The following is a 12,325-nucleotide window of genomic DNA, read 5'->3' as shown; positions in this document are numbered from 1 at the left end:
TGAGCACCTGCTATCTGTCAGGCACCAGGTTAGATCCTGGGATACATGAGGATCAAAAGGAACACACTCCCTGAGGTCATAATCAAATAACTTCCATTTCAGTGTTGCTAAGCACTGTCTTCTCTCAGGTCCAAGAAGAACTACAAATGGGACACAGGAAAAACATCTAAGTCTGTGTCCTGAGCCTATAGGTCAGTGCATGGGAACTGTTCAGTGCTGACTTCCCAGGGTGGGGAGCCTGGGGCTCTGACTGAATCAACATGATCTCCTCTAGGTGGGAAGTGGAACCCATTCACTGGGTTTCCCTTCCACTATGGCCTCCCTTCTTGAGCACAGAATGAATGAAACAGACTAGTTAGAAGGCAAGGAGAGACCTGTCAGAAGGCCCCTGCAATAAACAGTATCTGTTTTACTACATTAAACCATGGCTAACTGTGACTGGTTACAGGGTACTAGTTTATCCTTAACATTTATTTTGTCTTAATTTTATTGTGCATTAATATAGAGAAATATTCTTAGAGGTAAAGAGTGAATAAATATAAAATGTTCGTGCTATTATCTCCATATAAAGTTTATCTATTAAATATTATGGTCTAACCATTTTTGTGGGTTTTGTGGATATGTAGGAGAACTAGTTGAAAACAAAAAACATGTTAGCCAGTAGATTTGACCTGCCCCATTACCAAATACTTATTTAACTTGTTGACAGAAAATATTAAAATATATGGTCTGGTTTGAGTTTCAGCTCTTAGTATTTCCTTTACTTAGAAATAAATTAACAATAAATGACACTTTTACTTTCACCCCGGCTCCCTCCCCCATAGCAGGCAAAATAAATAATTCACAAATTAAGTTATCAGCTAAAAACATTTAAAAATGAATTTTCATCCTAAAAGAAAGTGCCTAACTCGTTGAGGGTTGAGATTTTTAAAGGAATTTCTTTAATTCTTTTTTCTCACATTTTTGTTACATTTTCTTTGGGGGGAAAAAACCCTAAAAATTAAAAAATAGAAAGTCATTTTATAGTAAAAATAAGCAGTCACTTTGAAAATCCAGGAATGGTTGTCAAAATTCTCATTTTTTACTGTAACTGAAACTATTAGAAAATACTGGCTTTCCCCAACATCTAGTGAAACTATGGCAGCGTCTCATTACTAAAATTTATAAATGTACTTACACTAAGAACATTTAAGACTTAATTCTTAAGGGTTAAATAAAATGTGTATAAAACTATCTAGAGAAAGGGCATGGAGAAAAAGATAACTATTAATGCAGTGGAAATACTTTAAAATCCATGGTTGTTCCCACAGTCACATGTCCTCTTTGGCAATCTTCAGGCACGTACAAACCCAAACCAATAACAATGCTGCCAGGCAATGTCTAATGACATCATGGTGACTGGATCCTGTTTCTGAGAGACTATTGAAAGGCAACTTCCTTAGCACCAGCACCTTCTCCCAGTACACAGTGGTGGACGAGATCTCAGTGGTCAAAATCGATGCAGCCGCACCACTAGAGAAAGTCTGTCTGATTGGCTGTGGATTCACAACTGGCTATGGGTCTGCCATTGAAGTTGCCAAGGTAGGAATGACAACAGATGACAAAGCAGTTGCACTCGGGTTGTCAGAAACAAAAAGGAAAGTGATTTCTCATAATAATCCAGGCAATTCTTCATAAATTTACTGTCAGCTTTCCTGCCTTCCCACTACCACAACAACACTGATATACTCCACAGAATTTAGAGTGTCAATTATGAGTAGAAAAATGCCCTCAGATAAGAAAAACAAAACCAAAAAGAAAAGTGCCCTCAGAAAAAATTAAGAGCATATCCTAGAAATTTAATCTGTTTATAACAAATGAAAACGCTGTTGATAACTAATGAAGAAAAGGTAAAGGTGCCATTTTCAATCATTATTTTTCTGTATTTGTTGTTTATGGGATTACTAAATTTCAGAGCTGAGGCCTCATTTAGTCATTCATTCTACTGTGAGTCAGCACACACATGCACCAGGCACAGGAACTTCTGCTGGGTCCTGAGGCAGCAAAAGTAAATGAAATGAAAGAGTTGCCTTTGAGGAGCATCTAGTCCATGACCCGCTATTCCCCGAATTAGGACCAGCAGTAGATTCCAAAGCCTTACCTGTTACACCTCCAGACCAAGCATCACCAACTTACCTGCTCTGTGGAACCCTGTGAGGAAAGCAAGAAAGCTGAGGTTATGTATTATGCATTTTTTCCACTGATTAGGGGATCTCACTGCTTCATCTCCTCCCTTGCCATGGACAAACACACACACACACATACACACACACACACACACACCCCATAGAGGTGGTAGCTTTGAAGGAGAAATTCGTTAGAAATCTAGTAGGCCCAGATCCAAAATGCTACTTGCCCTAAATATTATGGCTGTGACTCACATAGCATGTCTTTTAAAAAACTCTTGCTGAATATTAAACCATCCATATATATAAAAGGCTAATATGCTAAGTATCCCCGTTTGGGTAATGACATCAAATAGCAATGCCTGGCTTCCTCTCCCTAGCAACTATCCTCCTTGGAGTTTCTTCAGCCCAGGAACATGGCTTGCTTTATAGCCGGGTGGAAAAATTTTACACTGTCACCAAATGTTTGTGAAGCTTTTTCCTGTGCCTCATCGCATTTGATTCTCACAGAAGTCCTGGAGTAGGTAGATAGGAAGCCCAGTGGAATCCTATTTTCATTTCATTACCCAGAAAACGGAGATTTACTTTACCCAGAAAGCTTAGAAACTTGACCCGACTGAAAAGAAGTAAGAAATGGTGGACCTTGAAAATGACTTAGGTTTTCTCACTATGCAGAATATAGTCAAACACCACTGCAGTTAAATATTTTACCCATTATTCTCCCTGTGTGATCTACAATAATAATCTGCTTCGTGTTGATATTTGCTGCTGTGTTGCTGACAATTACCTGAAAGAGAAGTTGGGGTGCTTCACTGGGCTGGAAAAAGTTTAGCTAAATCATCAAGCAGGTCTAATTAAGCAAGTTTATTCTATATCTATAAAAGGCTAAGCATGCACATGAAGTACATATAAAGCTCTCTTGGCACCAATTGCATGCATGTGTCTCCATCTGTCATTGTCGATTGTGAATTTGGTTGACACTTCTATTATAGAGAAAGGGAGAATAGCAATTATTAAAATATTCCTTGTAATTAATTTTCTTTCAATGTGCACAATTTCGTGCACCAGGCCACTAATCTACAGTAATAAAAGAGAAACATGCAAATTGGTGTCACTTCACTATTCCTGCCAGCCAATCAGATGAGTATGCAAATTAACCCAACAAAGATGGCGGTTAATTTGCATACACAGGTGCGGAGCGAAGACTGAAGGTTCCGGCCGAGTGAAGACTGAAGACTGAAGAGGCTTGGCTTCTCCGCTAAGGCTGTAGAGGAGAAACAAAGCCTCGCTGCAGCTGCAGCGAAGAAGCCAAGTGGCCATGGAGCTAGAGGCTTAGGTTGCCCCCAGCAATGGAGGAAGGGAGAGAAAAACACGCAGGCACAGCCAGCACACACACACAGGATGCCTGCTCTGAGCCTCTGTTGCCAGAGTGTGGCTTAGGCTACTGAGGGCTCCTGGACTGTGAGAGGGGCCAGGCTGGGCTGAGGGAACCCCAACCCCCAGTGCATGAATTTTGTGCACCGGGCCTCTAGTAATATATAGTTACCTGCATTTTAAAACCACAGTCACAAGCCTCACTTTTCTTTTTAAGTAAAGTAAAAAGTGATGTTGTACTCCAGAGAATGCTTGATTACTTGGGACAGAAGGAATATTTTACCCACACTGAAGGCTGACTCCTATTAATGACTAGGTGTATTAAACAGTCCCTAGCCAATTTCAACAACTGAGAGCACATGTTTTTCAAATTCGGTGACTCTAGCACTAAGTCCCTTGTGCAATTGCCTTGTCTGTTTGAGCAGGTGGTCTAACTGAGCCTGCACACAGAGCAGAGGGCAAGGGCACTCACGAAAAGGAATCTCATCCATTATTAAAATGTAGGCCAACTTTTATTGCATTATTGTTCATTAGTGTATTTTAAAAAGCAAAGATAAAGACCCACTAAGATCACATTGGTCTCAAGCTGTTTAAAGTTTCCAGTTCCATTTCCCCTGTTGTTAGGTTTGACTTGAAGCTGAGAATAACTCTTCTCTGCCCTATAGCTAATTTCTGTTCTCATTGTACTCGTCATGACTTCTAAAGCTAATGAAACAAGGAGTTAATCATTGAACATTTGATTAGATTATCTTTGGTCTCATGGATTAACCTTTCCCACTTACTTTATTTCCAAAAATTGCTTCTGTGTATGTACAATTTACTGAAGCCTGTCAATGGATTTCAGCCCCTAGATAAGTGATGGCGAAACTTTTGAGCTCGGTGTGTCAGCATTTTGAAAAACCCTAACTTAACTCTGGTGCTGTGTCACATATAGAAATTTTTTGATATTTGCAACCAGAGTAAAACAAAGATTTATATTTCTGATATTTATTTTATATATTTAAATGCCATTTAACAAAGAAAAATCAACCAAAAAATGAGTTCGCGTGTCACCTCTGACATGCGTGTCATAGGTTCGCCATCACTGCCCTAGATTGTCTTCAAGATGGGCGTCATTGGCATTTAGAGCTCAGAGATCATCCAACAGTGGGCTCCCAGCCTGGGCTTTCTTTCCATTGGAATCACCTGGGAACCAGGCCCCCACCTGCACAGGTTCTGATGTAATTGGCTATGGGCTGTGACCTGGCCATTGAGAGGTTTTAAAGCTCCCCACGGGGGTCTAATGTCTGGCAAAGTTCAGACCACAGATTTAAACTCCTGAATTTAAATATGAAACAACTGAAGCCAAAACAGGTTTTGACAGCAGGTTGGACATAGGAGTCTGAATAGTCCTGAAAATGGATAAGACAGGACACTTTATACAACAATCATTACTTAACCCATTTTTGCATTTTCTGAAACACAGGTGACGCCAGGCTCCACCTGTGCGGTGTTTGGCCTGGGAGGAGTCGGCCTGTCGGTTGTCATGGGCTGTAAAGCGGCTGGAGCAGCCAGGATCATTGGGGTGGACATCAACAAAGACAAATATGCGAAGGCGAAGCAAGTGGGCGCCACCGAGTGCATCAGCCCACAGGACTTCAAGAAACCCATCCACGAGGTGCTGAAGGAAATGAGCGGTGGAGGTGTGGATTTTTCATTTGAAGTCGTTGGTCAGCTTGACACCATGGTATGTATGTGCCATGGAATGCCATGAAATGTGTGTTTCTGCATTCTGGAGTATGTTCTTAGGCAGCAGAATATAAATATATGTACAGAATATTTTTCAAACTAAGAATAGTGATTTTTCATCTCCTAATTAGTACCTGGATTATTTAATTTATTATTATGAAAAATGTTTCATTCCATCAACTAAAAATCCTATCTCCAGGAATAATTCCCTTTTAGAGTATTAGACCACTTAAAATTTACTTTGTTAATTTTTAGTTAAAATATTCAAACTCAAGTAAATATAAATCATACAAATCCTGTTCTCAAATTGGCAAGTTTTATTTTTCAATTTCTCCTCACACTTTTAAACAAAATGGTTTAGTAATTTTTATGTTTTAATGAGTTCCTATTTTTTCTTCATAAATCACAATTTGCTCAAAAGAAATAATGAGAAATTTAAGGCAAGTATCATTTTATTAACATAAAACATGCCCCATTTACCACAGCATACAGCACAGTGCCTGGCACACATATTAAGCGCCAAATCTATGTGTTAGACTGAATACTTTTAAAAGTCAACAGATTTTTCCACCAAAAAGTTTAAGAAATACATATCTATGGATTACATGAGTTAATGTATGTAAAATACTTAGCACAGTGCCACTTGTCAATGGAAAGCTCTTAATAAATATCTGGTGCTACTGATAGGAAGTAATGTTTTCAGTGATGCAGTGCTTCCGTCATCTCTACAACATACATAACATTAATTTCAAATAATTACAAACATCATTAATTACCATGAGGAAGCCATCTCCAGTTAAATTCCTTCCAATTCCTCATGTGGGATTGGATTGTTACTTTATTTGAAGACAGCAAATGTCTGATAACCACATGTCCCATGGTCATCTGGTTTTCCAGATGTCATACTCCAAAATCAAAGGATTAATCTTATCTAGTAAAGAGGGAATATGCAAATTGACTATCACGCTGTAAAGGTCAAGATGGATACACCCACAGCAGAGGCAGGGATTCTGTAACACAAGATGACTGCACCCACAGCGGAGGCCAAGTTCCCATAATGAGCCTTAACGAGCAATCAGCAGGGACCTGAGGCTGCGCTCCCAACCTGGTGGGGCTTGACAGGGCACCTCAGGCCATGCCCCCCAACCTTGGCGCCAGGCCGGGGGACCTCAGGCCTTCCCCTCAATCTACTTCCCCCACCAACAGGGCTTGACAGGGAACCTCAAGGTGTGCCCCCTGCCCTGGCCTGGGCCGGGGGACCTCAGGCAGTGTCCCCTGCCCTGGCAACAGGTTGGGGGACCTGTGGGCGTGTCCCCCACCCAGCAGGGCTTGACAGGGACCTCAAGGTGTGCCCCCTGGCCTGGGCCAGAGGACCTCAAGGTGCACCCCCCAGCCCAGGGGAACTCAGGCTGTGCCCCTCCACCCCGATGCCAGGCCAGGTGACCTGAGTTCACACCCCTGCCCACTGGGCGGGGCTTGATGGGGGTGGGGCCAGCCGGGTCTGGATCTAGTCAATGAGGGTGGGGCTGGCCAGGTCTGGGTCTTGTACAATTTTGAGGCACACGCGGGTGGGCGAGGACTTGACTCTGGGTCCCGAGGCATGCCCCAGACTCTGACAGGAGGAAGATTTTCATGTACATTTTACTAATTTTCTTTCATCTCTGACACTTCTATTATAGAGAAAGGGCAAATAGCAATATTAAAATATTTCCTCCAATTAATTCCCTTTTAATGTGCACGAATTTTGTGCACCAGGTCACTGGTCAGTATATATAGCTGGGAGATCCTGAAAAAGTGTCCTGCTACAACATGTTTAAAGCCCTGACTGGAAGGGGAAGGCTTTCTTTTGGAGTTTCAGAATTATAGGTATAGTTTAAAGTAAAACCAATGCACTGTATACATTTTTGGGAGGTAAGAGCCCATTTAAAACATGTTCATTTCAGTCCAGCAGGTATATTATAAAGTGCTCCCCATGATTAATCATCAGGGCAGTGCAAATCAAAATTACAGAGACAATACCTCACCACTCCTGTTAGGATGGCTGCTATCAAAAGGTCAAGAAATGGTGTTGGCAGGGGTGTGGAGAGAAGGCAACCCTTGTGCACTGTTAGTGGGAATGTAAAGTGGTTCAACATTCTGAAAAGCAGTATAAAGGGTCCTTAGAAAATTAAAAATAAAACTATGGTATGATCTAGTAACCCCACTTCCAGGTATATATCCTAAGAAAATGAAATCACTACCTCAAATAGATTTCTGCACCCCTATGTTTACTGCAGCATTATTCACAATAGCCAAAATGTGAGAACAACCTAAGTGTCTGTCAATTGATGGGTGAATAAAGAAATTGTGATATGTATATGATGGCATATTATTCAGCCATAAAAAGAGGAAAATCCTGCCATTTGCAACAACATAAGTAAGGCTGGGGACATTACGCTAAGTAAAATAAGCCACACACAGACAGCCAAATACTTTATGATCTCCTTTATATGTGGGATAAAGTTGAAGTCTTAGAACCACTGAGTACAATGGTGGTTGCCAGGGCTGGGTTTGGGGTAGGAAATGAGGATATGTTGGTAAAGGGTACAAATGAGAGTTATGAGTAAAGTCTGAGGCTCTAATGTACAATACAGTGATTATGGTCAATAATATTGTATTCTGTTCTTCAAGTTTGCAATGGGAATAGATCTTAAGTGTTCTTACTATAAAAAAGAAAATGGTAACCATGTGAGATAATGTCAACTTGATTGTACTAGTCATTTCATGCTGCATATGTATAGTAAATCATCATATTTACACCCTACAAATCATGTTGTATAGCCTTCATTTATACAATTTTTATTTGGCAATTATACCTCAACAAAGCTGGAAAAAATACAGAAAAATTGTCCATATTAGAAAAGGAGAGTACTGTAGGAAACCATTAAAAAGGGAGACCATCAAGTGGACAAAAGACAAATTGTGATGATATAATTGATCTTATATCTTATTCACCATCAGAACACCTGATTTAAAGTACTGAGTTCAAAATACTATTTAAGATGCAAATGAAAAATGGGTTAACCAACTCATAGATTGCCTGACAATTGGGTGATGACAAAACATTACTTGTATTTGAGTAATCAGGTTTTACATAGATATATTTGTAATAACATTTACCTCTTCATTACGTTATTAAGGAAGAATTAAGTGTACACAAATTCATTCACCCATTGTCTCATTCAAAAAGCATTTTTTGGACATTTCCCAAAACCACAACACTATTCTGGGCATAATGGGATCGAAGAAGCCAAAGACATATAATCTCTTCCCTCCACATGTTTGCAATCTAGCAAAATCAAAATTACATGCCATGTATCAGGAATGAGGACTATCAGAAAGTCCACTTCAATGATGCCAGGTATTAATTTTGTTCCAGGTGGCTGCCTTGGCAAGCTGTCAAGAGGCATATGGCGTAAGCGTCATTGTAGGAGTACCTCCTGATTCCCAGAATCTCTCTGTGAACCCCATGCTGCTATTGGGTGGGCGTACCTGGACAGGAGCAATTTTTGGTGGTATGTATGTAGGCTTGAGGGCTGAGTTCTTTTTTATTTATTTATTTATTTTTTTATTGTTGAAGGTATTACAAGTCGCCTTTTTTCCCCATTGATTTCTCCCCGCCTTCTCCTGACACCTAGCACATGCACTCACCCCCCTACTGTCCATGTCCATTGGCTATGCTTATATGCATGCATACAAGTCCTTTGGTTGACCTCTTACCCCTGCCCACTGCCACCCTCCTCTGTCTTCCAATAGGGCTGAATTCTTATTAATCTCAGGATTTCTCCCCTTCATCAAGTGCCAAAACCAGGTTTTAAAAAGCAAAATGTTTGAAATAAATTAGTAGGCTCCAATACATCTACAGGCTTCAAATCAACTAGATGTAGAACTAATAAACACATTCCCAAGACAGGCTTTTCTGGTGTCCTCATAAACTAGGGTCTCTTAGCACCACTTCTCTTTATACATGTGACTGCACAAGGCACTGAATATACCTAGTAGGACCCAGAAAATCCATAGCAATAATTTATGGTTACTCTCATTGCCCAAATCTAGACAGCTGCACATTTTGCTCCTTGCCTTTGGGAATAACCATGCATACAATAATATCTCTGTGAGAGAGCTAATAACTAAGGACCCTAGCTTAGCTCATCAGATTTTTTTAAGAAACAACAACAAAAAAAGTCTAACCACTGCAAGAGGGTATTGGAGCACTCGGTCTCTCACTGACCTCAGTCATAGTAGTCTGTGTACAAGTAAGTAGCAGTAGAACTTCCACTTGAATTCTATTCAGAAAGTCTCCTCTCCAGTTCTCCTACCCCTGGCTGCCTCTAACAATGATGTCATGTTCTTTTCAGGCTTTAAGAGTAAAGATTCCGTCCCAAAACTTGTGACTGACTTTATGGCTAAGAAGTATTCATTCGATCCATTAATAACCCATGTTTTACCTTTTGAGAAAATAAATGAAGCATTTGACCTGCTTCGTTCTGGAAAGAGGTAGTTTTTAAGTTTCCTTTTATGGTGGGGGTTTGATTAATAGAGAAAAGCGGTGAAAGTACGAGAAAAACATTGGAGTGCCTTGGTTTTAGATTACTAGTTCAGTCTTTGCATGTAGAACATTTAAGATCATATTGTGAGTAGCTAGGAACAGTTGTTTTGCATTTCCAGTTCTGCTGAAATGAAATTACATATGGGTTACAATGAATCTAAATAATCAAAGCCACTCATCCTATATAATAAAAGGGTAATATGCAAATTGACCAAACAGCAGAACTACCAGAACAGCTGTGGTCCCTCACCCCAGCCACCCACACCAGTACACAATTTTGTGCACCAGGTCTCTAGTCTTTATATACAAAATTACACTCACCCTTGCTAAGAAAAAGAATCAGGGTCCTGTGTCATAAGCATAACCTGGAGTCACTGAAGCCTCTGCCTGGCCAGTTAAAAAGGTTGACATTAATGGCTGTAAATATATATTACATATAGGAGTAGGTGGAGCTACATTGGGATTGTTTTAATATAATGTAACATTTAATATAAATGTTATGTTAAATATTAATGTAATATAATATTTAATATAATTTTTAAAGGCATGAAGACCTTTTCTAAAGTATTTATTCATCAGATGATTCTGAGAAAGAACATGAGTTGTAGTGTAAATGTTATATGTCTGATCTTCCCAAGAATGGAGTCTCTCTAAATACAAATCAGCTTTATCTCCTTATGCACCACTTTATCAGAGGTCTATTAAATCTTCATCATTTACTGTTACATCATTGCTTCCTTCAGGCAAGATACCTGTCATCTTATAATTTGTGCAATTTTACATTGGGGTTTAAATCCCAGCAATTTGCACCAGATGTGTGACCTACAGCAAGTTACAAATCTCTCTAAGCATCAGTATTTTTTAAAATATATTTTATTGATTTTTTACAGAGAGGAAGGGAGAGGGACAGAGAATCAGAAACATCAATGAGAGAGAAACATTGATCAGCTGCCTCCTGCACACTTCCCTCTGGGGATGTGCCCACAACCACGGTACATGCCCTTGACCGGAATCAAACTTGGGACCTCTCAGTTCACAGGCCGACGCTCTATCCACTGAGCAAAACTGGCCAGGGCAGCCTCAGTATTTTTAATCTTTAATCTTTAAAGTCTGCCTCATAGCATTGTTGAGTTTAAGTGATAAAATACACAAGGAACATCTATGGAGTATGTGACAAATAGCAAAAACTCATTACCCATTCTTGTTTTCAATTAACTATTATGTCAAGCATGTAGGCTCTAAAAATGTTTTGTGAGAATCCCAATGCATAATAAAACCTAAATGACAGCCATGTTCAGGCTTGAGTTTAAGGTTGGAGAAAACACAAGACCAAACTGGGAAAAGGTGAACTATCTTGGACTTGAATGCATAGGTGTGGCAATGGAGTGGCAGGAAACACAGACACCTGTTCACTGAGACACATCAAATGTCCCTTAGACTCTTACATGGAAGAGTGTGAACTACATAAATATTAAAATAATATCTTTAATTTTGTATTTCAGTATCCGCACCGTCCTGACATTCTGAGGCTATACAAATGATGTGAAGTCATTTTTCAGACAAATATTTAAACACAAAGTGAAATTTAGATGAGCTATCAGCTGAGTAATTGAATCCAATAAACATTTCTTCTTAATCACTCCACTCACGTTGCATGGTGTCATCTTTCCCATTAAGGAAAAGGATTTCTTTGACTTCTTGCACGTTTTGTACCATTACCACCCTTAGTCACTGAAGCCCAGTTGGAAAGGTCCTCATTTTACTTGTCCCAAGCATACATTTGATGGGTTCTTGTGCTCGAAGTCTTCTACTTCTGCCTCTACTTCCACTGCCTATATTTTCCTTTCTGTGAAATGTACCAAAGCCCAAAGGTAAAAACTGCTGGGTAAAGTGTACACTCAGACTTTTAGATGAATATGGACCAGGATGTCTAAATGCAGGAAATTTCTTAGGGAAATGTGGCACACACATTTTATATGATACAGGGGTGTGTATTTATTGATTTTATACTCTTTGCTCTTAATATATAACTGTTTTTTAAAATAAAAACAATTTCGTGCTACCTGTGATAAATGTGAGGTTCAGATATTAAATGTGAAAACTAAGCTATTCCTAGGAACTTATTTTAAAAATCTGGATTTTTTACTCATGAAAGTGCTTTGCCGGAGTCCATTCATTGTCTTCACTAGCTGAGTTTAGACAGAGACCCCCCAGAAGCTGGTAGCCCTTGAAAGTCCTAGTAAAGGTCAGGGCTTGAAAGTCCTAACAAAGGTCAGGGCTGTGAACCACTCAGTTAATTTAGATAATAATAGTTGAAGCATCCCCACCTTAGTTCCCTTAATTCCTTAGATACTTATGTAGATCCTTGTTGATTATTGTTAATCAGATACTCCCGGAAATCTATTGATGAGCTAATCAGATACTCTGCCTACTCTCGGAAATCTATTGATGAGTTAATCAGATACTTTCC

At 39.7% G+C, this 12,325-nt stretch overlaps 1 protein-coding gene across 1 annotated transcript in view; it reads left to right on the top strand.

Annotated features, from left to right (window-relative positions):
• Positions 1–11,568, top strand: part of LOC102757746 (alcohol dehydrogenase S chain) — a 57,721-nt gene extending 46,153 nt beyond the window's left edge. The window contains 5 exon segments of the mRNA XM_015570009.1: positions 1,443–1,581; positions 5,005–5,265; positions 8,686–8,821; positions 9,665–9,803; positions 11,358–11,568. Coding sequence (XP_015425495.1) covers positions 1,443–1,581; positions 5,005–5,265; positions 8,686–8,821; positions 9,665–9,803; positions 11,358–11,382 — 700 coding nt within the window. The 3' untranslated portion in view covers positions 11,383–11,568.
• Positions 11,569–12,325: the final 757 nt, after the last annotated feature.

Source organism: Myotis davidii, unplaced genomic scaffold (assembly GCF_000327345.1).
Source record: "Myotis davidii unplaced genomic scaffold, ASM32734v1 scaffold226, whole genome shotgun sequence".
NCBI lineage: Eukaryota > Metazoa > Chordata > Mammalia > Chiroptera > Vespertilionidae > Myotis > Myotis davidii.
Note: the sequence above shows the minus strand (reverse complement) of the source record. Positions and strands in the feature narration are given on the sequence as shown.